Genomic DNA, 27,103 nt, shown 5'->3' on the forward strand with positions numbered 1-27,103 from the left:
CTGAGATGGGGGTCTAAGGCGTCTGCTCACCTGCCTTTCGCAAAAAGCTCTTTTGTTCAAAGTGCATTGCCTCCATGCCTGGCCCCGTGCAGGAAGCCGAGGAGATAAAAGACGGATGAGAAAGGGTGCCGAGAGCCAGTCACAGGAAGGGGCGGGTGGGGAAACTCATCCTGAAAGTGCCTTTAAAAAGGTGCTGCAATAAAGGTGCAGGGGCTCCAGGCAGAGGGAGAGGAACTCCACCAGGGAAATCACCTCCTCACAGGGATCCTGTCACTTCGGTGATGTGACCTGACGTGAGTCAATCCATTACCTTCCTAAACTGTCCAAAGTCGGTAAAAACACCCCCTCCTCCGTTATAGGGCTGTGTGAGCATCAGACAGGTGGCTACCACGCACAGGTCGAAAGGACCTGGGAGCTTAGGCATCACTGCTGCCAATAGATAATGCCTGACTGCTCCCGTCGGCTCAGCCCTGCACCGTCAAAGGCTTGTTTCTTTGGAAATCCTGCTGTGGACTCTGGTTCCGCTTGCCCCGCTTCCTCCTGTCCCCCTTGTACCCTGAGCTCACGGCTACTCATTTATGAGGCCAGTGCCTCCAGTCCTGGCAGCGGGCTGAAACCACACACAGCTGGCCCAGGGCAGCACCTACCTCCACACATCACAAAACCTCCCCTGTGCTCCAGCTCAAAGCGTGCTCCCCACTCCACCCTCCCCTTTTAAATTTCTAAGGCAATGACCTACCCCCAACATTTCCACAACCTGTGTGTGCACATCTATACACACGTATATGCATGAATACACATACACGCGTGCATATACAATTACAGCAATTCTTAACTAGATGACCAGGCAGGTACTTATATTCTGTCTGGCAGTCAGTCCTCTGGGAAGGTGCTATTCTACCCCCAATTTTATAAATGAGAAAACTGAGACCCAGAGATCCCAATTAACTTGGCTAAAGTCACGCAGTTAGTATGTGACGGGCAGGGCTGGTAGCCGAAGGTCCACCTATCAGAATATGTCAGACTATGAAACAAGTAAGGCTCGTGTACCCCCAGTGCATGTTATAGTTTCCTGTTTCAAAATACGTTGTTTCGTTTGTTTCCCTAAGGTCCTAGAACTCCTTTATCTAACTTTCTAAATAATATTAAAACAGTCACTGTCGCCTGCCCATTGCTAAAAACCAAGTTTAAAAGAAACAGTGTTTTAAAAACGTCTATGCAAAGTACTTGGACTTGGCACATCAAGTACGTAGTGGTGGGTAAAATTACAGATTTTCTTCTTTTAAAGGAGTGAAATGGTCACGGGAAATAGGAAGTTAAACACTTAACCAAAAAGCTTCTAGGTCTTCTGAGGTTCATTTAAAGCATCAAAACTTGTTTGAACAAGTTAAGCTAGGAAGGTTAAGTGAGGACACCAGTAAATAATAATTACCTGGTTACATAAGAGCTTCAAATACTTAACCCATATTACTTCATTGTAATTTATCCCAACAAACAAAAAGCCTCACACACAACAGGGAAAAAGTGCGTTGTCCTAAGTCACTCGATGAATCAGCTACTAAACTAGTCACAAATCACAATCCACTCACTTTTCTGTTCCCTCCTCCCCTCAAAGAAAAAACCACTGTGTTCCATGTTTCCACCCAGGTTTCCCCCTGAATCCTTAAAATGACTCGTTCATATCATATTACCAGAAAACCATTTTCTTCCAAGCAACTTTTATCCACTTTTTTCATTTGAATAATTCTTTATCTGATTCAGGGTTGGTCAATTGGGCCCTGAGTATTTTACATAAATTGAAGAAACACACATTTCACTCCTATCAGATCCCCATCACATATTAACACAGATGTTTAATTTTCATAGTTTTGTTTTTCCAGTCTCAGAGCACCTTAGTGAACAGTAAGTGCTCAGAGTAAGTGAACAGAAAATGTAAGTGAACAGAAAATGATTCCTGAAAATAAAGATTATATCCAATGACTCCAAGACTTATCCACACATCTTTTCCAACAACTCTAATTGTGCTACAAAAAAACAAAAGAGCCAATCAAAACAGGCAAATGTGTAGTTATGAAAGTAATTATGATATGAAATGCAGAATATTAAAAAATGAAACAAGAAAATTTACTCAGTTTATCTTTCTGCTGGTTAAATTAATCTACCAGAACTAAATGTCGAGTTGTTTTTTTGAAAAGAAAAGGATGTGTGGTCTTACAGCATTATTAGAACACAAAACTGGTATAAACAGGATCCTAGAACCTAATCCACACTCAATCATTAATTCTGTTTCACCTTGTGTATTAGTTTTTGTCCTTAAAACTAATGTCAACCCAACTGTGAAATCAGGTGAAAGCTATAACGACATTAAGAACACGTGTTATACTGACTACATTATTCTCAATCAATGGTTCTTAAATCAAGGTCTGCACAACTCTGAAAGTTTCACAGAAACCACAGTTAAGAAATTGGGGGCAGACCCCTCCTCACATAGTCTGTAAAATTTGTAAATTCTCCAGTAAGTTTTCATCCAAAACAGAGGACTATATATATATGTATATTTCCTTCTTTGAATTAATTATCCTACAAAACCTAGAACTGAAGACTTAACTAGGTATGTTAAAATGATCAAAAGCCTCATCTTTAAGCAAAAGGGATGAGAATGATTTAAAGTGCCTGCTACAACACTAAACCTCTCACTGAGACAAAGCCCAGAAATTACAAACCTGGAGTTGGGAGTACAGTTCCTCCCATTAGGTGAAAGACCCCTATTGTTGAATTAATTGTAGTGGGGAATGTCAAACGCTTAACTGAGGCTGCTCATTTTCAATAGCCAAGTGAGATATATAAGACAACGGAATGAGTTTTTCATAAAGCTTAATTTCTTCCATTTAAAAAGCTGTTGTCTTTTAGCCTGAAATTTTGTCCTTCCTGCTTTCGGTGTGTTAAAATTGTCTTTCAAAATTAAAATGATGGGTGAAGAGTTATTAAGTGCCCTTACCTGACAATATAAAAGATGGGATAACTCTTTGCTGGTCTCCTAGAATATCTGGATGCAGGACTCCAAAGGCCTGAGAACCACTAAGCTACTGGATCTGGCCACTGGGAAACACAGAATGCAGACCAATCATAGCAAAGTCTTTGTGGGTCGTATATGGATTTTGTTTTCCAAGTAAAATGAGGCCAAACAGAAAGTCAGGCTATTAGAGGACTAATTATAACATTAGTTGCGGTGTCATAAGATTCAACCGGATTTGGATGAAGCTTCCTACACACCAAGTTTTTTGCAACTCTGAAAACCACCTTGAAATCATGGAAGGATGATGGTCATTTCTGGGTGTGAGACAAAATGTTCTGGATGGACCTGTCAAGTCTCTTTTCTTCCTTCCCTCCCACACCTCAGCATAAAGGCTAACACCTGGCTCCAGAGAGTCCATTATCATAAACAGAAACCCTCCCAGATTTTGATCATCACAAAAGAGCACAGGTTTCACTGATCATCTTCTGACGCCTGTATTATCCTGGTTCTTTGCTTTCAAAAGTAGCTAAAACAGGATGACGGGAAGTTGGGTGGCCACAAAGAGGTTTATAATTAGCCAGTGGTATTAAAAGGTGGGGAAGATCATCTTCACTGTGTAGGGCTTGCCTTTGTAGTGATGCTTCATTAATACGTGACAGGTACTAAGTACATATGATGTCAGCACATCCCTAACACTCTCACGCTCCCTCTCTATTCCTCAAACCAACCCTGAAAGGTTAAGTGTTACCATTTTACTAACTGTCCAAAGTCATTCAGTTGGTGGCAGAGTCATAGCTGCAACTCTGCTCTTTGTCACCAAGTTTGTATTCAATCTAAAATACACCTCTTCATGGGGCTTCCCTGGTGACGCAGTGGTTAAGAATCCACCTGCCAATGCAGGGGACACGGGTTCGAGCCCTGGTCCAGGAAGATCCCACATGCCGCGGAGCTACTAAGCCCGTGCGCCACAACTCTGAGCCTGCGCTCTAGAGCCCGCAAGCCACAACTACTGAGCCTGCGCGCCTAGAGCCCGTGCTCCGCAACAAGAGAAGCCACCGCAACGAGAAGCCTGCGCACCGCAACAAAGAACAGCCCCCGCTCACCGCAACTAGAGAAAGCTCGCGCACAGCAACAAAGGCCCAATGCAGCCAAAAAATAAAGAAATAAAATTAATTTATTAAAAAAAAGAAACACTTTCTTAATGTCTTTATTTCTTTCTGCACTTAATTTCTTTACTACAGAAATTAAAATTAAATGCATGCTGTTCATTTCTGAAACATAATGTCACCTTTCCAAACCTTTAACCCCCCCCCCCCACCTGCTTCTCCCAATATCATTTACGACTGGTGTTCCCTAGTTAAGTCTTTGGGAAACACTAGTAGCTAATACTGCTGATAGGAGTTGATACCTACCAGCTATGTACATAAGGACCAGTCTCTCCTCCAGACAACCCAAGAGGCCAGTCTACATTAGCATCATCAACAACATTACCGGTTACAGTTACCTTGGCAACTAGGTAAACAGGTGTAGGTCCTCGAGGGTAGAGACCATGGCTCTTCTTCAGTTGTGCCTAGGCCATCGGCATATCTTAGAGGCATATGAGGTTTTCCAACTACATTTAGAAATATGATTATTACTCAGGAAGGTTAAAATCGCAACTATTTGCAGTCCTTAAAGTCTTTGCATTACCTCTAAAGCAGTTTCCTCCTTCCATTCTGATAACTGAAAAATAGCTTCGGGCCATCATCTTCACATTATGTGCCTTTACTGATTGCTACAAGCTTATCTGCTACTGGACAACAGTAGAGATACAATCCGCTGCCCCACCTATTTTTTTTTTAAACACAATGGCTTTTCCACAGGTAACTAAAATAAATTCAAAAGACAGCTTCTAAGTTTAAGACTAGTCTTAAGAAAAACATTCATAGAAAAGTCAGTTACAACTAAATTTGTATCATTAAAGAGTGTCTTTTTCTACGCCACCAGAAAAAAGCACACACCTATAAAAGCACAAGTCCGCAAAGAAAAAAGGCTGAATTATGAGGATACGTTGAGAGACTGTTGCAGGGTTTGTGGCTGGGAGGGAAAACGTTATCCCACGGCACATTGATACAAGACCAAAGTATTTCAGGTTCTGGCTTCCTTTTCTTGTCTACACTGAAAGCAAATCCTGGTTGCATGTTTCAGACATAAGTTAAACATCTGGCAAAAAAAACCAGATGAACAGCAAATTTAGAGAAACATCCAGTGGTGTTAAATAAATGTACCTACTTCAGAAGACACTTGTTCACAAAATATTTGAAGTAGCAAACTTGGTCATGGGAAAAAAAAACCCTATTTTTTTCTTCCCCAACTTGGTCTGAAATCTTTCCAACATTTCAAAGCGTCTAAAATATATGCCAACCCATACAAAAGAAATCAAGATGGCAGGCTGCGTACATCTGCCTTAACCTAAAAACAAAAAGCCATTTTGCTCTGTCTTTACAGCCAGCATAATAAAAGCACAAGAAGCCCAGATGGCTCAGACTCTCTTTATACAGAGTAACCGAGAAGACTGACATTTAAACTATTTATTCAGCAAGTCGGATCCTAACGGCAATTTTAGACCCGGAATTTCTATAAGACAAAGAGAAATGCTTTTAGGCAAGTAAAAAATTGTTCTCTGCTGATATCCCTTCTGCATATGAGTCCATTCTGCCTAGCCCAGCAATTGTAGGAAAGATGTTTTTGTCAAAGAGCATTGTGAATTCATTCAGCTATTTCTTATTGATACTGGCTTGAAGTATTAAACCTGACACTCCAACCCCCAGCTGCTTAAGTTTTTGGGGTTTGCTTTTTTTTTTTTAAAGAATTTTAGAAAGCAAAATAAAATAAATTCTCAGTTAAAGAGCCTAAGAACGGGAATGGACATTGGCAGGGAGAAAGATGAGGAAAAGGCCCCATATCGGTAAGCTCAACCTAATAGCAACTCTGACACCTTCTAGCAAGCACTCTAAAAGCTGCTGGGAGGAAGTGAGGTGGTAAATAATTCACCCTGGGTTTTTCCTGCCGTGTAAAATGGCTTTTTACTAAACCGTAGACAGCATAAAAACTTTATCCCTACCCTGGGGTCAATTTTACATTTCTGAACTTGAAGTCTTTCAGGGAGAGGATGAAAAAGTAGCCATTATGTCCCGGCGATTTTCTGTTTCCCCGTATGACTTCATATTTTTTAAGAAAAAGTTATATACTTAAACCCAGAGGCGGTGGCCCCTTAGGAATCTCACCTCCAGTCGCCTAGCTTCTTTCTGTATTCGAAAGTCAGGTCCCAGGAACTGACAAGCCCCGACATTGCTTCTGTCTACGTAACAGAGAAGTGACAACAAACATATCTTTATGAATGATACTTTAAAAATTAGAAATTTGGGTCACATGGTTGTTAGGATCAAACTGAGATCAAATTGAGTTAGGATTCAAACTGTAGAGAATTATATAAATATCAATCTTACGGAACACTGCCACACATTATTTTAGTGCTCACAGTAATAATGTGAGATAGTGACCTTTAGAGACTGTTCAGATTTGCAACCTGTGATCATGATTTTTCTTCTATTTGCTGAATTGGGTCCTCTGGGAAGATCACACCAAATAATGTGAACTTAGGGAAAAAATTAGAAGTATCAATTAATATACAAACATGATATTACTGGTTAATTTGGTTGTGGAAATAGAAAAGATTTGCTAATTGTTGGTTAGAATGGATGGATGGACAGAGACACACATATAGATGTACTGAACAAGCTCTATAAAGTCTACATAACCCACAGACATAGAAAACAAACTTATGGTTACCAAAGGGAGAAGTCGGGGGAGGGAAAAACTAGAAGGTTGGGATTAACATATACACACTACTATATATAAAATAGAGAGTCAGGGGCTTCCCCAGTGGCGCAGTGGTTAAGAATCCGCCTGCCAATGCAGGGGACACGGGTTCGAGCCCTGGTCCAGGAAGATTGCACATGTCGCGGAGCAACTAAGCCCGTGCACCAAAACTACTGAGTCTGCGCTCTAGAGCCCACGAGCCACAACTACTGAAGCCCACGTGCCTAGAGTCCGTGCTCTGGAACAAGAGAAGCCACCGCGATGAGAAGCCCGTGCATCGCAACGAAGAGTAGCCCCTGCTCTCTGCAGCTAGAGAAAGCCCACGCGCAGCAACGAAGACCCAACAAAGCCAAAAATAAATAAATTAAATAAATAAATTTATTAAAAAAATAGAGAATCAGCAAGGACCTACTACATAGCACAGGGAACTATACTCAATATTTTGTAATGAGCTGTAAGGGAAAAGAATCTGAAAAAGAATGTATACATACACACATATGTATAACTGAATCACATAGCTGTACACCTGAAACTAACATGACACTGTACATCAACTATACTTCAATTTAAAAAAAGGAAAATAAACAAAGTCTACATATAACTTTAGGCATATTAAAAGGGCAATACAGTTGAGGGTATAGATTTAAAAAGTCACCAGGTAACAAAAAATACAGATGCTAGGTCACACATGATATCTATTTACGGCTGTCCACAAATGACTATGCACACTGGCTTAATCATGGATGTACAGAAACAGTCCTTCATTCCATGCATATGTAAATTAACTCATTCATTAGGGTCTGATTTTCAGGTTTATCCTAAATACATTCATTCAGAAGGCATTACTGGGCAGCAGGTATCAAAAAAAATCAAATCACTTTTTCGCCTCTGGCTTTCAGACACTAATCGAATTTCTTAATGGTTTGTGAATCCCTGTTGTGATTCCAGCTGGCCAACTACTGAATGGTTAGCATCACTCCTCAGGTTCTGTCGCTCTCCAGGCCTCACCACCCTCAAGCAGAAGACAGGCCCGCAGAACCAAGTGAGGCCTGGACCACAGCTGAGAGGCCCTCTTTGCTGCCGGTGCTTTCTGTTTCTCTCTCAGGTGACCTTGACCCAAAGCACTCTGGGCCAAGTCTACTCACACGGAAAATGACAGCCAAAGCAAGAGGATCCCCTGAGTCCTTTCCTTCCCCCAGTTTCCCGTGTTCAGCAGACACCCAATAAATGCTTGGGTTAACATGACCTGTGTAAGCCCCCTAAGAATCTCTTCCAGGAACTCCTCCAAAGCCTTTGCCAGGCAGCCATCGAGGAGCTGAAGAACAACAATGGTGCCCATGGGGACCAGTGAGGGGAGAACTCGAAATGAAATGGGGATGACTGGAGATGCCACTTAAAGGGAAGCTCAAAAACTCATTATAAATGATTCACTATTTAAGTCATTTCTTTTTTTTTTTTTTTTTTTTTTTTGCGGTACGCAGGGCTCTCACTGTTGTGGCCTCTCCCGTTGCGGAGCACAGGCTCCGGACGCGCAGGCTCAGCGGCCATGGCTCACGGGCCCAGCCGCTGCGCGGCATGTGGGACCTTCCCGGACCGGGGCACGAACCCGCATCCCCTGCATCGGCAGGTGGACTCTGAAGCACTGCGCCACCAGGGAAGCCCTAAGTCATTTCTTAAAGTTACATCTTCTCTCTTGAAAAACTGCTACACTTGGACGACACTGTTGAATGTTGAGCAACCTGCAGTGACCGCTGTCCACCCCTGAGGTCAGGATGATGACACCGTCTCACCTGTACAAGGAAACAGTCATGACAATCTCTCACCTGCTTGGACGGTAGAGGCAGGAGGAAATGACCCCTGGCAATCCGAGGTCCAAGACCTATGGCATTACTATTTTTCCAAACAGACAAGAGGCCAACCCTTTTTTCTCAAAGGCTAAGTGAGCCACCTTCTGCGGGGCAGACTGTCCTGTCCTTGAGGTCCTCGGTTTCAGGATGTCCGTCCCTGTGCCATCAGTGCTCCCATCCAAGCTGAGGTCCATTCTTCCCAGTGAGAGAGAAAAGCTGGTCCACACTACCTAAGGATCCCAGCCTCCTCCGGGCTAAACAACCCACTTCCCGGGCTGTTTCTCTGAACCCTGTTCTCTAAGCTTTAATCATCTTTCCATCTTCTCCAAACTATGGGGAAAAAGAGGTGCCCATTTTCACATATGAGACGATAAGTAGGAATAGTACCAACATCTAAACTTTTTTTTTAAACACTTCTCCTTTTTATCTCACTGCTCTGAACGATTATTCTGACTTCGGGCTTACACATCAAAATATCACCTTCAGAAATATTCATATGTGACCCATTATGAACCCTACAAAAAGTGGCTATATATGGCTAGCCATTCTTTTTCTTTTATATTTTTCTTTTCTACTTAGCTTTAAAAAACTATTCCTTTTAAATAAAATGTGGCATAACCATATACCATGGAATATTATTCAGCAATAAAAAGGAATGAAGTATTTGCTATGACATACATGAATCTTGAAAACATTATGCTAAGTGCAAGACGCCAGCCATAAAAGATTGCATGATTCCACTGAAATGAAATGTATAGAATAGGCAGATAATAGAGACAGAGTAGTTGTAGTTAGGGCCAGGGGGTTGGCGGGGGGGTAACGTGGGGTGGGAAGGTTTAGGGGCGACAGCTAAAGGGTGCAGGGTTTCTTTTCTGGGTAATAAAAATGTTCCAAAATTGTCTGTGGTGTTGGTTAAACAACTCTATAAATATAATAAAAGGCACTGAATTGTATACTCTAAGTGAGTGAATTGTATGGGATGTGAATTATCCATATTCAGCTGTTAGAAGAAAAAAAGTCTATTCTTTCCATTTCAGACCACAGCTCAAACTTCTGAAAGTTATTCACTCATCATAGTCTAGGTGCTAAAATGTGACTACAGCCTCTTTTGCTCTTGTAGCTAAAGTAACATCTGCGAACTGTTTTAAAATCTCCATCAAAGACAGCAATGAGCCAATAATGGATATCTCTGAGTATGACTTTCCTCAAAAGGCAGAAATTATTTTCTCTATGGTATTTACATCATCTTATCATTTCAGAGAATGTCCCAAATGAGAGGCATCCAAAAGAAGTATGGGGATTGGGGTGCTGACACCTACTCTCTCTAGTGCTGTCTCCAGTCAATGTTTATGAGACCCATGGTACTATTTTCTAAGCCAAGTTAAGGTCCTTTGGTGAAGGGGGAAAAAAAATAAAGTTCCATAAATGTTTGAAATAAACAATCTTTAAATTTTGGATGTTTTTAAATCAGAAAAAAATAATCGCTAAGGTTGAAAAACCTGCAATTTTCGTCTCCCTGGTTTACTGCTGCTCAGAAAAGGAAATTAGGTTATTCGGACAGGATTTGCCCTCCACAAAGGCATGCTGGCAACATTCCCCGGTGGCCTGATCTGTTTTGAGTCCTCTGTTAACAAAAGCTTCCTGAAACTGGGGACAGCATATGCTCTAGCCCATTGTCACAGGAGAGAGGGGTTCTCAGCATCACCCAGTAAACATGTCGTCAGCTCCCTTTGCAAGAGCAAAAGCAGATGCTTAGAGCAAGCCCACTGTGAACTCCTGACAGGGCAGGAAGATGGATGCATTTCAGAACAGAGGATCATTCCAGAAGACAAAAATACTTGCTCAGTTCTCAAGGGCTAGCTACTCGCTTACCCTCACTGGAAGATTTAGAAATACTATTAATTATTTCAAAATTATTACAAGAGCCATTTGGAACACCCAAAGAGCAGCTAGATTAATGACGGACTCAAACCTCTGAAATGAAGCCACTGCATGTGGAACTTCTAATACAGGCCATGTGCTGAATTTACAAATGTAATGTTTAGAATTTTATGGGAGACTGCACAAGTCTGCTATAAAGGCTTCATCTAGGAAACCCTTTGGGGACATTTTTTCACTCAAAAATTCATCTGAATAATCAAAACCATCATATTCCACACGGCAGTCCGTATTGCAGTAATTTAATCTTAAACAAGTTCACTAAGATGTACTGACAAAGATGTTTGAAAACAAATATCAAAGAAAGGACTGTTCAAAATGAGTCTTTTCCCAGAATATTTTAAAAGTATCAATGAATCATTTAAGCAAAGGGAGGGGAAGAAGGGCATTTGATTCTACAGATGGGCCTCTTTCTTAGGAAGTCTTGCTTAAACTCCTAGGTTCTGATCAGGGCTGGGACTAGGGTGAGGCAGGTGCCCGGCATGTACATTTCAAGGATGCACCAATCCTGGGGCTGGTGCAAATCAGCTTCAGCACCTGCAATGACCCCGCGTGGTGCTTCTCTACATCTGCACCCTCCGTACCCCACTCGCCTTACCCTAGTCCTGGCCTCCTCTCTGGTTACCAGTCCAATGTCAGTCCAGGATGGCACAGGCAATGGGAGAAAACAGTATATTAAACCTAAGAATAACCAAGAGCTTGGGAGTTCTAACAGCAGCTCCTAAACACGAAAATCGCTTTCCTTCCTTCTCCAGCTTTGACACCTCACTTAGAAAATGAGGGCGATATGATTGCCTAGCATGGCAAACAGTAAGTTAACAATTTAACTACTCTTCAGTATTAAAAGTAAGCATTAAGTGTCCAACTTTACACAGCAACCTCCGAAAGTGTGTAAGCACAATCAATTCATTCTTGGAAATACTTCCATGAGTCAACCTTCCTTAGATAATGTGATGAGACGTAATTAACACAAAACACAGGCTTTTCTTATTTTTGCTGTGCCTGGGCGTGGCTCTCCACTAACACAGAAAAAAATACAATTACAGATTAAACCACTGACAGGTGTTAGTATTTAAAACTAAGATCACCAGACAGTTGCTGACAGGACACTATTCAAGAATGAGTCCTTTGTGGCTGCAGCACTTGAAAAAGGTACTTGGACTGCGACCGTCTGCGTTTCTCCAGAACATGCTTTGGGGGGAAGACTGTGTATCAGATGCTTGTATTTAGAACATGGATTTTAAAGGAAACCCCCCACGTACAGCCTGCCAAGCCCTACACGCTGGTCCTCAGAGTGTGCATACCACACCAAGCAGCATCAGTAGCACCTGGGAGCTTGTAGAAATGCAAATGGTCAGGCCCCACCTGAGACTAGCTGAACCGGAACCTCTGGGTTGAGGCCCAGGAGTCAGTGGTTTAACAAGCCCCTCCAGGGGATTCTGATGCCTGTTCCATTCTGAGGGCCACTACCCTACAGGTAGGGTTCCTGGTAGCAGGACACGTGGGTTTTGCCACTGTCAATCTTTGTCCTCTGGGGGAAGGTATTTCCCCTCATAGGGAAAACAAAATGATGGAGCTTTGCAACGAATCCATCTACTAGCTGGGGGTTCACAGCACAGAATCCTGTGGCTGGCTGCACTGGTAGCAAGTACAGATTCCTGGGCTCACCTCCGGAGAGGCCGTACCGCTGGGTCCCGGGCTCACCTCCGGAGAGGCCGTACCGCTGGGTCCCCGGCTCACCTCCGGAGAGGCCGTACCGCTGGGTCCCGGGCTCATCTCCGGAGAGGCCGTACCGCTGGGTCCCCGGCTCACCTCCGGAGAGGCCGTACCGCTGGGGCCCGGGCTCACCTCCGGAGAGGCCGTACCGCTGGGTCCCGGGCTCACCTCCGGAGAGGCCGTACCGCTGGGGCCCGGGCTCACCTCCGGAGAGGCCGTACCGCTGGGGCCCGGGCTCACCTCCGGAGAGGCCGTACCACTGGGTCCTGGGCTCACCTCCAGAGAGGCTGTACCACTGGGCTGGGTGTAGGGGCCCAAGCATCCCAATTAGTAACCCCTCCAGTGACTCCGATGTGTAGCCAGGACTGGGAAGCACTGGAAGGGCCCCTGCAGCACTAAACATCACATCAGAAGTAACTGGGGAAAATGATCCTTTAGATCAGGTTTAGCAAACGTTTTCTGCAAAGGGCCAGATGGTTAACTTGAGGCTTTCTGGCTCCTGACTGTGCCACTGTAGCTTGAGCTCAGTCTTAGATAAACCAATGAATGGGCATGGCTGTGTCCAATAAAACTTCCTTAAATTTGACTTTCTTATCATTTTCATGTGTCATAAAATATCATTCTTTTGATGTTTCTCCAAACATTTGAAAATGGAAGAACCATTCTTGGCTTGTAAGCTGTATGGAAACAGGCATTGGGCACAGGCCATGGTTTGCCACTGCTGCTTCAGTTCAACACTGGAGTAATTACATCAACTTTACTGAGTTCAGTCATGCTGTGTTCACGACATATGTAACTTCAATACAAACAGCTGCCTTCAAACAAGCTAGATGTTACTTTTTAGAAAATCACCGAGGTTTCATTTGCACACAGCACAAACAGACAGCCTGACGACGCACACAGAGCAGTATACTGAACGTGCCCATCGCCTTGGAAGGGTCACGGGGCCCCCTCCCCGGGCACCATGCCTCCCACGTGCCTGTGTAGTTTGAATCCTTACCTTAAAAAGGCAGCGCAATCGGTCTGAAATAAAAGCTGGAAGTCAGTCACGCTTTCGCTGCAGGTCTGAGTAACAGACACTCCTTAGGCAGAAGTTAGCAGAAGAGGCAGGCACCCACTGGTTGGAAATAAGCCCCTGTCCTCTCCAGCGCGGGGCAGCTGCTTGCCACTCACCCATCCCTCCTTGGCTCTGCATCTCATCCAGCCCACGTGGGGCTGTCCAAGCCACAGGGCGAGTGCAGGGCTGGAGGGGTGCAGGAAACAGGCCCCTTACTGCCTCTGCCTTTACATCCCCGCCCCTCCCCCTCCCCAGGCCTTGCTTTCACCCCAGGACCTTATCCTTCCTTCAGACCCCAACCGCCTCCCTCTTGCCTTGAGGTAGAAACAGATAAGGTTCCCTCAGAAACCAATATAACTTCACTGAATTGTTGGAACACAAAGACCATCACGGACAGCCTCCGTGCGTGGAGCTCAGTGGAGGGATTCCAGGAAACTGCTTTAGCGCTGGGATTTCTCCCAGTACATATTAGAGAAACCTTCACAGTGCCTCACAGCCAGGAGAGGTGCCCAAACGCCGGGTTCTGTTCCAGACACAGAAAGGAAAGGAGGCAGGACTGCAGGCATGAGGAAGATGCGGACAAGGAAAGAACGAAACCTGTCTGCAGGGTCACAGCGTCAGGAAGGACAGGTCCTCCCCGGAGCCCCGGGCCTCACAGGGCAGGGAGCAGCACAATTTGAAGTAAACAGCAAATGAGACGGGGAGAATTTATCTCAGGTCACAGTACACGCTGAGTCTGTGGTTCTCCAATTTCACCATGAAAGGCATCACCAGGGAACCTTGTTGAACTACAGACCCCTGGACCACCTGCAGAGAGACGTGGACTTGGCAGATGGGAAAGAGGACCAAGGAAGCTGCATCTTTCACGAGGGCCCTGATGACTGATTATGAAGCAGCCAGCCGGAGACTCACACATGGACCAACACCACACTAGTGTTTGGGACGTTTGAACCCAAATGTCCCACTCAAACAGAGTATCCAACTAGAGAGGGTGGGACTAGAGAGGTGGAGATGGAAAGACCAAGAACAGTTCAATTCCCTGGAGAAAGAGGGAGACGGGGGCACTCCAGGGTCCCTTGGAGATGAGGCCCCAGTGGACAGCTGGACGGACAGAGGGAACTGAGTTCTCAGAGATACTGTGGGCATTGGAGACATTCCACAGAACCATCTAAGTGTCCAGAAAAGAAGCTATAGAAGAAAAAGTGAAGGCCTAGAAATCATGGGTAACATGAACGTTTTCTAAGCCCAGTATGCCAAAGTTGTGCTTTTTCAACAACTTTTAATGGACTATTTCGACAGGATGCTCATTCGGTCTACGAAATAGTTCTGAACTTGACTGCTTATTAAGTGGTACCCAGGAAGCTTTCTAAAAACACACAGGGCCTGAGTCCCAGCTGAGATTCTGATTTCATTGTTTTGGGGCAGGGCCAAGGCTCTTGGTAGAAGCTTCCCTTTGAATTTAATGTGCAGCCAGGGTTGAGAACTAACCCCGGCAGAAGCAGCAGCGTGGAAACGAGACTGTGAACACAAGACGATGAAACATTAAAATTTTAAAAAGGGGGATTTTCGCCGATCCATCTATTTCCCTGGAGCAATAAAACATAATAAAAGCAAAAAGCCACCACAAAGGAAGAGGAAATTGGGAAGGTGGTACCACTGGTGCAACCTACCAATCTTCAAGAGTAACTTCAAGAGAAAGCACAAAGGTCGTGACCAGAAAGGAGACAAGGACACTCAATCCCAGGGGCCTGAAGAGGGAAAAGAAATGAACTCAGGGAAACAGTCAGGACGGGCAGTCACGGGGCCTGAGAAGGTAAACAGGCAACGACCCCCATCACTGGCCTCACCCTGTCCTACCTCACACTTCTCTGGAGGAAGTAACATGATCAAGTGAAAAGTCGATCAAATCTGGTTCCAAACCCCACCTCTACTAACTCATCACTGACCAAGTGTGGGCTCTTGGAAATGCTATTTCACGGAAGATCTATCTCTGTGTCAATAAGTACGGCTGACCACGCCTTCCTAGGGGAGTTGAGGATTAAATAGGACAAACGGAAGGAATATGCAGCAACATGGTGCCTCGCAGAGAGATGTCACCGGCAAACGGCACTCTCTTCCCTTTACCCATCCTAAACGCCAACCCTGATGAGGAGGACACAGCTTAGAAATGGGGTGCCCCCCTTGCCCACAGCTCCCAGGGAGGTGACCGTGGGACAATGTGGTTCCCTAGTCTCATCATAGTGACAGCCTGGGTGGAACTCAACAGACAGCTAAAGTTGGAATCAGGCAAGAGAGGACTTTCACACCATCCCAAGTCTTGCAGTGTGGGGACCCCAATAGGTCTTTGTAGACAGTCTGGGTAATCAATTCCCGGTGCATATCACAGAGTCTTCCAGAAAACTGGTTCCAAATAACAGGTCTATAACTGAACTTCTGAAATGGTCTGAATCTCAGTCACACCCAACGACTGCCTGAATCTGTTCTAATAAATTGTCTCGGCATTTTCTACTGAAATTGCACACAGCATTCAATGGTGCCACGTCTGATTCCCATAGACAATTTTCTGAACTGTTTTTGTTTTCAAAGTCTTCACATACATTTTTCACAAAATGACACTTATAATAAAGGTATAGTAGTAAAGCCTTAAAAAAAAAAAAGAAAAATTGAGTCTTGATTTAATCAGTTTTCGGCATCACCTCCCCCAGTAGTAAGTTACCACCTGGTCTGAGCTTGGTATCCAGCATTAATGTGCTGATTATTTTCAGTATTCATGGGTATCGAGAATGCAAGGTAGTCTCCTGCTTACCTTCAAGTATGAGCAATTTGATTTGCTAAACTAACTACAAAACTGAAAGCAACCACGGGTCCAAAGGAACAAAACATCTGCCCTTCTCTTTGTGCCCGGACAGTAGCAATGCAGGACCAGGATTCCTGGGGGTTGCAGGAAGAGGCTGGGTATACCACAGGCTCCCAGAGGCAAAAGTCGGCTGAGCTACCCAGAGCAGAGCCTGGAATCCAGCAGTGGACCGAAGATGGGACGCACAGGCAGGCCAGAGGCAGGCTGGGATCCAAATAATAGGCACGCCTAAGGGATGGAAAGAGGAGGCTCATTCAATGGACCCAGGAAGGAAAGACGAGGCCAAAGTCGAGAGATATCCACAAAGGAGAAAGTCAACAAGTTGGCCCAACCAAGGGCAGGAAGCCCCAGAAGGTCATGACCCAGGGCAGAAGTCATCTGTTCTCTCCTGCATAATCACTGTGTGTGTGGTCAGCTAGAGGCTCACTGGGGCCAGTAAATACTGTGAACAGAGATCCAACCCCTCCCTGCCATCCACCCGCCCAGGGGGATGCCAGACAGGGAGGGGCCCAGCTGACCAGTCCAAAGGCTTGGTGGGAAGGCAAAGCCTGTCCTGAAAGCAAGGGTCAGAAATAAACTGGATTCCCAATCCACTTAAGCTGGATTTACTTAAAGGAGCAGGGAGACAGGCCCCAGAGACAGGGGAATCTTAAGGTCTCACCGGTGAATTTTTCAGAGGTGCTGGGAATAGGGCAGGTGACAGAAGTGGTGCGCACCCTTGGCAAGCTAAGGTCGGCGACACCTGACACGGCCCACGCGCCTCAGCACACCAGTGGATCTTGTCGGGTTTGTCACGGTAAACTGCTTCCTGTTTCAGTGTAGATGTTGAAGTATATAGAATTATCATCTCAGGTTTCAAAATGCCAAACTTTGGAAAAATATTCTGCACCAAACTCAACACCCACCTACTCCCCCTTGAAAAATGAAAGTGCAGTTTGTATGTTTTTGGAGTCTATCAAGTGAAATCGTTCCTTTGAAAAAGAAATTCCCTTTAATTATCTTCAATGCTCTTTATTTTGCTCTGGTCTTATGGCCTAAGGGTGGTTTAGATAGAAACAACACAGCGAAACTCCCAACAGGACTCTTGTGACAGGAGGCTTTTTCTTCTGTCCCTTGTGGTCCGTTCAGACTTGTGATTTCTTTATTAAAACGTGATATGATAACAGTCTCAACAGAGTACACATCATTCTAATAACTTGCTTGGCTCCGTGCTGACTACCAATGGAGCTTCACCACGCATTCAGCATTTGAGCGCCTCCACGGGCCAGGCTCTGCTTCTAGGAGCTAAGGACACAGCAATGTGTCCATTCTCAGAGAGCTTGGTGAGGAGACACAGGAAAAAAGAAAAAATCAAATAATTGCACATGATACAATGTCAAGGTAGTGGCCCTCTTGGATGGAGAGGTTGAAAAGGCCTCTGTGAAAAGGTCTTCATCCAGGCATTCATCCCTGAATGAAGGTGGGGAAGGCCAGGCACACCTCTGCAGGACCCAAGTTCTCGAAAGGGAAAGACAAGCGCTCCGTTGGCTAGAGTGACCACCTCTTCCCGAGTTACAATAAGCAAGTGTCCGCACATGCAGATTTACAAATACGCACACGTTTTTTCCTGGAGCTGAGTGCACCGACCATCAGGCTGTTTTTTTCCTATACTCCCAGAGTGAAAATTATTTGACTTTCCATCTTTGAGCCACCAGATGCCAAACCAGATTCTTGGAAGAGATCTAGATAGTCAACCACGTGGCTTTCAGGCCTACGAACGATTTTTTCACTCTAAACCAAGGAAGTTGGACAAACAGTCTACTTGGTCTTTAGAGCAAGACAAAGCCCCAGTGGTGTTCAGTCTCTAGAGTATAGACTTCTGACTCTAAGCAACTCCACGGGCTGGTGTTTAATATCCATCTCAGAGACGGGTGTTTCCAGGATGAAATAGCAAAATGTGAGAAAAGCACAGGAATTTAAGAGTTTCCCAGCTTAATACAGCTGCACTGTTTTGATGGAAGTGAATTCCAAGAATAACAGATGGACCCATACTGAAGTTAACAAAGGAAATCGCATACATCTGATTTTTTAAAAAATTATCTGCCGCTTGTCAAAAGCATGTCCCTCTTTCCTCTGGCTTTCTGGATGGCTGTGCAGCCACCTTCCTCCTGAGAAGGGCCCTTCACCCAGCCACAGGGGCCGCACCGTCCACCCCCATGCACACATCACAAGGTCAGCGCCAAATGCCATCGGTGGTCAGCAGATCTAAGTCAACATTCAATTCTCCATCCTTGGACTCTTGAGCTAGGTCTACACCACTTCTTTCTTGACAGTGTCTATTCCTTAAGAAAGAATACAAACCAGAGTTTCTAACGTGCTTGTATACCTAGAAGCAGCACAACAAAAGGTATCCAAGAAGAAAGCAGTTTAACAACAAATTGCATAGGGAGTTAGCGCTTGATGCTTACAGGGTTTCTGTCTGGAGTGATGAAAAAGTTTTGGAAATTGTGGCGATGGCTGCACACATGATGAATGTAATTAATGCCACTGAATTGTACACTCAAAAACATTTAAAGTAGTCAATTCTATGTAATTTACATTTACTACAAATAAACACACACACACACAAGAAAGCCCAAATTCCAGTTCAAAAAAATAAATTGTATATTTATCCATTCATTTTTCTTTCAACTCAAATTTGGACATTGGTTGAAGTAAGTCAGACAGAGAAAGACAAAAATCATGTGATATCACTTACATGTGGAATCAAAAAAAAAATGACACAAATGAACTTATTTATAAAACAGAAATAGACTCACAGACATAGAAAACAAATTTATGGTTACCAAAGGGGAAGGGGGCGAGGAGAGGGATAAATTAGGAGCTTTGGATTAACAAAGTACTATATATAAAACAGACAACAAGGAGGGCTTCCCTGGTGGCGCAGTAGTTGGGAGTCCGCCTGCCGACGCAGGGGACATGGGTTCGTGCCCCGGCCCGGGAAGATCCCACATGCCGCGCAGTGGCTGGGCCCGTGAGGCATGGCCGCTGAGCCTGCGCGTCCGGAGCCTGTGCTCCGCAACGGGAGAGGCCACAACAGTGAGAGGCCCGCGTACCGCAAAAAAAAAAAAAAAAAAAAAGACAACAAGGACCTACTGTATAGCACAGGGAACTATATTTAATATCTTGTAATAACCTATAATGGAAAAGAATCTGAAAAAGAATAGATATTTATACATATGTATAACTGAATCACTTTGCTACATACCTGAAACTAACACAACATTGTAAATTAACTATACTTCCATTCCAAAAATGGTTAAAATTAAAAAGAATTTTTGGACCTTTGCAGGAGAGATCAATCATAGCAAATATTTTACACACCCATCCAAAAAATTGAAAACCCCAAAAGGAATACAATGTCATAGCTGTTAACACAAACACAGACACACACACAACAGAATTGAATATGGCAGTGGTACCCCAAAAGCCAGGGCTGTACATACTATGTTAGGGATGTGCTTTGCCTCTCAAGTATGCCAAAGATTCTACCTTTAAATCAAATACATATCGATAAGCTAAAACACACAATTAAAATAGAGGGCAATTAACATACTCTTAGGCATAACCACAGGAAACTGCCTTTTCAGCTCCCTCATCCTACAGAGATGGCGACTTCCTATGGTTCAACGGAACCCACAGGTTAATTTGGCTGGAAGCACCGACTGCAACACCAGGGATACCTGACACTTGAGGGGCTACAGGGAGCGAAAATATAATCTGTTTCTCTCCTTTTGAGGAAAAAATGGGTAAAGTTTCCCCCAAACAAGTGCATTAATATAAGACTGTTTCTCTTTACCAAAAAGGAGAAGAAAGATTGAAAAGGGGACAGAATATACTTTTTGGTTTTTTGTTTGTTTTAAATTTATTTATTTTATTTATTTATTTCTGGCTGCGTTGGATCTTCGTTGCTGTGTGTGGGCTTTCTCTAGTTGCGGTGAGCGGGGGCTACTCTTCGCTGCGGTGCACAGGCTTCTCATTGCGGTGGCTTCTCTTGTTGCGGAGCACGGGCTCCAGCCATGCGGGCTTCAGCAGCTGTAGAACACAGGCTTCCGTCGTTGCGGCACGTGGGCTTCAGTAGTTGTGGCACACGGGCCCAGTTGCTCTGCGGCATGTGGGATCTTCCCGGACCAGGGCTCGAACCCGTGTCCCCTCCATTGGCAGGCGGATTCTTAACCACTGCGCCACCAGGGAAGCCCTGCTTTTTTGTTTCTTTGAACAACATAAAAGCAACAGAATTACGTGCAGGCCAGCTGACTACAAAGACTCTGTCCTGTTGTTCAAGAATTCGGCTCTGAGAGTCACAGTATCCTAATGACACCACTTCTGCATCATTAACGTCGTCCCCCCAAACTCCTTCCCTCCATCTTTGTAAGTTTAGCTGTCTCCCTGCTGGTTTCCCCCCGCCTGCCGCCACCATTAACGGGAGCTGCCCTGGGGGGGGGCCCTACCCGACCTGGGGGGCCATGCCGACTGCTGCTCGCTCACTCCGCATCCGCTCACAGAGAAGGAGCTGGCGGGGGAGACCTCTTTACGCCGGCACCTGTCTCTGCCAACTGGCTTTGCCAGTGAAGCCAGGAAGGCAGCTTCTGCGGCTGCTGAAAAGGGCTGGCATTCCTGGGCTCTCCGGGGCCAGCGTGCGCAGTCAGCTTCCTCTCAGATGACATTCTCAACTCTGTTGAAAGCTCCAGGCTCCACACTTCCCTTGAGAAGTCAGATCTGACCTGTTCCCACCTCAAGATGAAATCACTCAGTTCTAGTTGTCTGATTCCTGACAATAAGGGGGGTTGCAGGGTAACCTTCGGAGCTCTGAAATGGGAGACATTCTGGGCTGTGCCGCGGTCAATTTTCCAGCACTCAACAGGCTCGCGGGAGATTTCTCTGTGACGCAGGAGTGGACCCGTACGGGATGCGGAGAGGTCAAAAAGCTGCCGCATCCATAGGACATTCAAGGGACACACAAAGACACCCATCAATGGGGGCAAAGTGAAGGGGTAAAAAAAGCAAAGAAAAGCATCTGGACAGAGCAGAAAGTGTATGAAAAATAACCAAAAATGCAATGAAAAATCACTACACTAACCCATCATCCAGTTCGACAAAACTCGGCCCACAGTATTAATTTTAACAAGTCAAAGTGAAGGTCAAACCCAAAAGGTTAGAGATGGCTTTAAATGGGAGATGTGATTATAAATGATGAGAGTTATGTTTCCTGTGTGGCCTGCAGAATTCTGACCATCTTGGAGGGTGGGGGATGACTTGAAAGAACCAGGCAATCTAAAGGCCTTTTTGTGGATTAATAAAATGAGATTAATAAAATGAGAAGATTAATAAAATGAGAAGACTCGGTTTATAATTAAACCGAGTCTAATTATACTTGGTGCAAATAAGAGAAGGGCAGGGAGGAGGGCATTTACTTGTAGATTGGGATGATTAATTCTCCAGCCAGTAAAATATTTCAGGAGACCCCACAGAGAGACAATGCAAACAGAAAACCCAACAGGATGGTTGCAGAGAGTAAGTGTCTTGATTAAGTTGACTGGGGTAAGTTAAAAACCTACCCCTTAAAATACAATTAGGTAAATTGATATCACTATAAGCTATTTCAGAGCGATCAAATTAGGCTCTTTTCAGGAAGGATAATAAAATAGTTGACTCTCAAAGTAAAAAATCTAATTTAAAACTCATTAGTCAATTCTACAATGTTCCAAAAGGGTGCTTCAGTGATCACCCACATGCCTGGCAAACGTTTTAGAAAAGACAAAAACATTCAGTGCCAACTTCCATCCTACCCTGTTCACCAGAGTCGATCTTTTAGCCAAATATGGACCCTGCAGAGCCACAAAAGCACGGTGCTCTTCTACAACTCTGTCCATGGCTTCACGTGCAAGAAGACAAGTCATTTCTAACTTGCAGAGCACGTGCTGACCTACCCACGTGCTTCGTGCTCCAGAAGCCACAACTATGCATTTTTTCAAAGTGTGTTAGCATGTCACTCGCACTTTTCTTTTCCCATCGGCAAATACTTCACAGCGAGTATAACATAAGTTATGAGTCAAATGGGAACGTTTTGGTCCCCTGCACTCCTGGGACCAACCTACAGCAGTTTAAATTTTGGTGTGGGATGGAATTTTAGATTAACATAAAACTATCTCCTTGGCGAAAAAAGAATAGCTGAGCAAATGTGCAAAACCCTCAGAGACTGAATGAAGTAAGAAAACGGGCCCTTTAGGGCTCTCACCAAAAAACAACACCGCGTGATCTCCTATCTACCCCCGTCCCCGTGACCTCATTTTAGGATTTTAGTTACTCGTGGCTCCGCTTGGTTTCCGACACGAAACAGGATTTTGAAAACTGCTTTTTAATCCACCTGAGCACTATTTCGCCGCAGTCAGCACAATCCCTGGCCACACTTGAGGTGAAATGACGGCTGGAATTGGGGGTGGGGTGGGGGGAGGGATGGAATGCACAGAGAGGAAGGGAAAGCTTCTCAGGGCCTAGGGAAAATTTTCCACCGCTGCCTCAAGCTCTTTTCCTTACATTTGCTTCGTCCGAAACAGTAGCACGGGTAGTCCACAGGGGACTGAGAGTAATTCCTGCTCTTCACTGTAGTAACTACGACCTTAAGGCAGTTCTCCGACTCAAACACGGACCCGCAGTATCCATACCACCAGGTGAGAAATGCAGACTCTCAGCCCCCAGCCCAGACCTGCCCATCAGAATCTGCATCCGAAACAAGACCCCCACGTGACTCCTGTACAGTAAACCAAAGCGAAATTCAACTACTAGTTTGGAAGCTGTTCACAGATTCTGAGCGGTCCTATTTTGGTAACATAAAAATTGTACTAGAACTGTTTATAGAGATACAGAACAATACCCACTTGACAGCTTTTACCCGTTACCATTTGACCTCAAACGCTGATATCTTTTTCTTTCTACTGTGGGAAGATGTACACACTGACATAAAAAGGATGACAATGGCAAATTTTAAGTGTACAGTTCAGTGGCATCAAGCACAGTCACATTGTTGTGCAACCATCACCATGATGTATCTTCAGAACTTTTTCATCTTCCCAAACTAAAACTCTGGACCCATTCAATAACTCCCCATTCTCCCTTTCTGTAGAAACACCAATATCCTAACACCCTTTAACAACATACCAAATTGGGCTGAAATTAGCCCATACTTTGAAAAGTTACCACGGGTTTGATCAGGACAAGGTCATGCTCTACACCTCTGACCCTGATTCCTTCAGAAATCTATATCAGATAAACAGCAGGTGTGTCTGTCCTGGGGACCAGAACCAGGTAATGAACTTCTAACCCTTGGTGGCTACGCCTGTATGTTCCACAGGGAATCTGTAATGTCAAGAGAGGAAGGAGTAGGTCAGAAAAGAGAGAAACAAAAGTCTTCTGGCCACTGCCAGCTCCTGATCCACGTCTTTCCAACCTGCCTCACTTTTGTCACATTTTAAACCCTGTATTTCCTACATGGGTCACCAAGCTAATTACAGTTGTCATACTTGGGAATGACAGAGCGGACAGTGTAAGACCACGGATTTGATGACCGATTGAAGACTCGAAGTCAAATCTGGGAGTTGTTTCCACGTTTAAGTATATGCTTTTCTGGTTTAGTTCTTTCTAAAGCCACAATCCATAAGTACCGTCAAGAAGGAAGAGAATTGCTGACCTGACCAACCCTTTCCATGCCTCATGGAGGGCTGCCCATTGACCAGCTGGCAATGGTGTCACAGGACACAGACTGCTGACCACGCGACACCGACAGTAAGTAGCACTAACAGGCTGCTAGAATTGCTGTGACGCCTCTGCGGAGCAAAGCGAAGTTTGATAGGAACAGAAAGCATCCTCAGAATCTCCAAGACACTCCGTTAAGCAAAATAAGCCAGTAACAGAAAAGGACAAATGCTGTTATGATTCCACTCATATAAGTATCTAAAGGAGTCAAAATCATAGAGACAGAAAGTAGAAAGGTGGTTACCAAGTGCTGGGGGAGGTGAGATGGGGAATTAAGCGTTTGCTAGGTACAGAGTCTCAGTATTACAAGATGAAAAAGTTCTAGAGAGCTACTGCCCGACAACAGGAACGGACTTAACACTACTGAACTATACATTTCAACGTGGTTAAGATGGGAATTTTAACGTTATGTGGTTTTTATCACAATTTTTCTTAAGAGGAAAAAAAGGGGAAAAAAGTAAAGTATCTTTGGGATTAAAACATAAGTAGACCTAATTATTGTAATGTAATAAAAATAGTTATGGGGACAAAAACAAACAAACAAACAAAATAATAAGTGGACAAAAAAAGAAAAGAATTCCCCATTAAGTTCTGTCAAGTCAGGTACACGGTTTAAATATTGTTTTCCCTTTTTTATTATCATCTTGAAAAGTATGTACAAGACCTGAAAGAAACTGAATTCTCATCTGGGGAAAGTGAGATGGCAAGAGGGGAGGAGTGAAGGCAAGACAGAAAAATGCTGGCCAGGTCACTTGGTCCTTAGTTTACAGGTCACATCACACTACCCGAGAACCTGATGGGAAAGAGACCAGACGGGGCATCAGTGACTGGGAGACACTGGATTCCCAGTGGTCTCTTTGCTCCCCTCTCCCTGCACCCACCACCCCCCTCTCTCCATTGCACATCACAGCTATATCTTCATCAACAGACAAATACTGAAGCACCATTCAAGACTCTCGGATGAAAAAGTAACTGAGGAATTGCAAAATAGCCCAGAAACATCACTGCTTATTAATCCAAGAAATGAGGAATGTACCACCAAGAGGATCATCTCTGCTCAAGGTTTTGATAACCAAGTAGCCCATCAGCCGCAAACTATACAACACTGACCTTGAAGATTTTGTTCTCAACACAACTTGCAAACAAAATTCAGCAACTGAGAGTTTGAAATACTGGCATATGATGTCATTTTAGTCCTTTATGTCTTCAATTTTAATATGTGTCTCTGTGGGAGGTACCCATTTCTAAAATTAAAATTCCTTGGGATTAAAGACACACACAACTATATATAAGATAGGTAACCAACAAGGACCTACTGTGTAGCACAGCGAACTCTACTCAATATCTTGTAATAACCTATAATGGAAAAGAATCTGGAAAAAAAATTTCTATATAACTGAATCACTGTGCTATACACCTGAAACTAACACAACATTGTAAATTAACTATATTTCAATTTAAAAAATTTTTAATTGGTTTCCTTATAAAATGGAGAAACTGGGCTCCTTTCACCATTGTCCAAATATAAGCAGTGGGCCAGTTTCTGGATTCAGGTATTTGTTTTCAGTGATATGGCTTTTCACTTGTTTTACACTGAAGAATAGGGACCCTGGAGCAGTGGTTCCCACAAACAGAAGGAGCTTCTTCAGTTGTTTCACAAGCTGATGAAGAGGCTCAGGTTAGGTGGTTTGGTGCATCCTGTCCTTACAGGGACCAGGACACTGCTACAGTCTCACTGGCAGGCCAGTACTTCCAACACTAGGAAAGTTGACGAATTTTAAGGGAACGTGGTCATGAAACCAATCGGGAAATATTGATATATTTGAACTTTTTCTCAAATTGCTTGCACCCTATACTTCTGATTCTTCTTGATCCCCAGGAAGGAAACCAGCCAAGTGTGGTGCTCTTCTGTCCAGTACTAGTTAGAACACTTTGATTTCGATTTGGGAGAATTTTTTATTGTGTCGCTCACACACTCGAGGTGTGCATTACACATTCCTTTTGGGATTCTGTTGTATCACTTAGAAAAGATGTTTAAGGTATGAAGGGCGAGGAGAATAAGCACACGTGCCCTTACGTAGGGTCACCCAAGGAAGCAGAACACGGATGTCACGAAGCTGCAGGGACTCTGCTCACCTGACCATAGTCTGTCCGGAAGACAATGACGCCCTCTGCACAGGAATTTACAGTACTTGGAAAATGCTGGCCATTTTCTCTCAGCCAGACCCGTGTTCCCTGTAAACAAAACAAGCAGGATTTAACTATGAGTTTGGATTGCATTTTGTGGCAAAACACCACTCTTAAAATTACTATGACTACTACATTCCTTAAAAATCACCTTTTGAAAAGCAAACATCTTTCTCAAATAAGCAAGGAATGAATCTTCAAAGAAAGCATCACCCACAGCCTTACACGTGTACAAGTGTGACTGAGACAGAGTCCCACCAGACAGAGAAAGGACAGAGAAAATAGTACTAAAATGCAACTGAGGGACTTCCCTGGTGGCGCAGTAGTTAAGAATCCACCTGCCAATGCAGGGGACACGGGTTCGAGCCCTGGTCCGGGAAGATCCCACATGCCACGGAGCAACTGAGCCCGTGTGCCACAACTACTGAGCCTGCGTGCCTAGAGTCTGTGCTCCGCAACAACAGAAGCTACCGCAATGAGAAGCCCGTGCACTGCAACGAAAAGTAGCCCCCGCTCGCCGCAAACAGAGGAAGCCCGCGTGCAGCAATGAAGACCCAACACAGCCAAAACCAAAAAATTAATTAATTAAAATGCAATTGATTTATATGGATTATATCTTCACATACACGCTTTAAGGCAAGCACCATTATCATCCCATTTTACAGATGGAGAAGTGGAGGCCTAGAGGTAAAGAAACTTGCCCAGCATCACATATCCAGAAACCACAAGTTTAACCAGGTCACCACACTGCTTCACCCCAAGTCAAGAACTCTTTGGGACCTTCAGGCTCCATCTTCCCGGGTCCAAGCCCCATGCACTTGCCCACTTGGAGG

At 44.4% G+C, this 27,103-nt stretch overlaps 1 protein-coding gene across 3 annotated transcripts in view; it reads right to left on the bottom strand.

Moving 5' to 3' along the window:
* MYO10 (myosin X) overlaps positions 1-27,103 on the bottom strand; it is a 217,693-nt gene that overhangs the window by 141,845 nt on the left and 48,745 nt on the right. For 2 of the 3 annotated variants that reach the window (XM_067730416.1, XM_067730419.1), the window contains exon 2: positions 26,220-26,318. The exons of the other annotated variant lie outside the window; for it this stretch is intronic. In XM_067730416.1, coding sequence (XP_067586517.1) covers positions 26,220-26,318 — 99 coding nt within the window. The remainder of the gene's footprint in view (positions 1-26,219; positions 26,319-27,103) is intronic. 3 annotated transcript variants of the gene reach the window in all.

Source organism: Pseudorca crassidens, chromosome 3 (genome assembly GCF_039906515.1).
Source record: "Pseudorca crassidens isolate mPseCra1 chromosome 3, mPseCra1.hap1, whole genome shotgun sequence".
NCBI lineage: Eukaryota > Metazoa > Chordata > Mammalia > Artiodactyla > Delphinidae > Pseudorca > Pseudorca crassidens.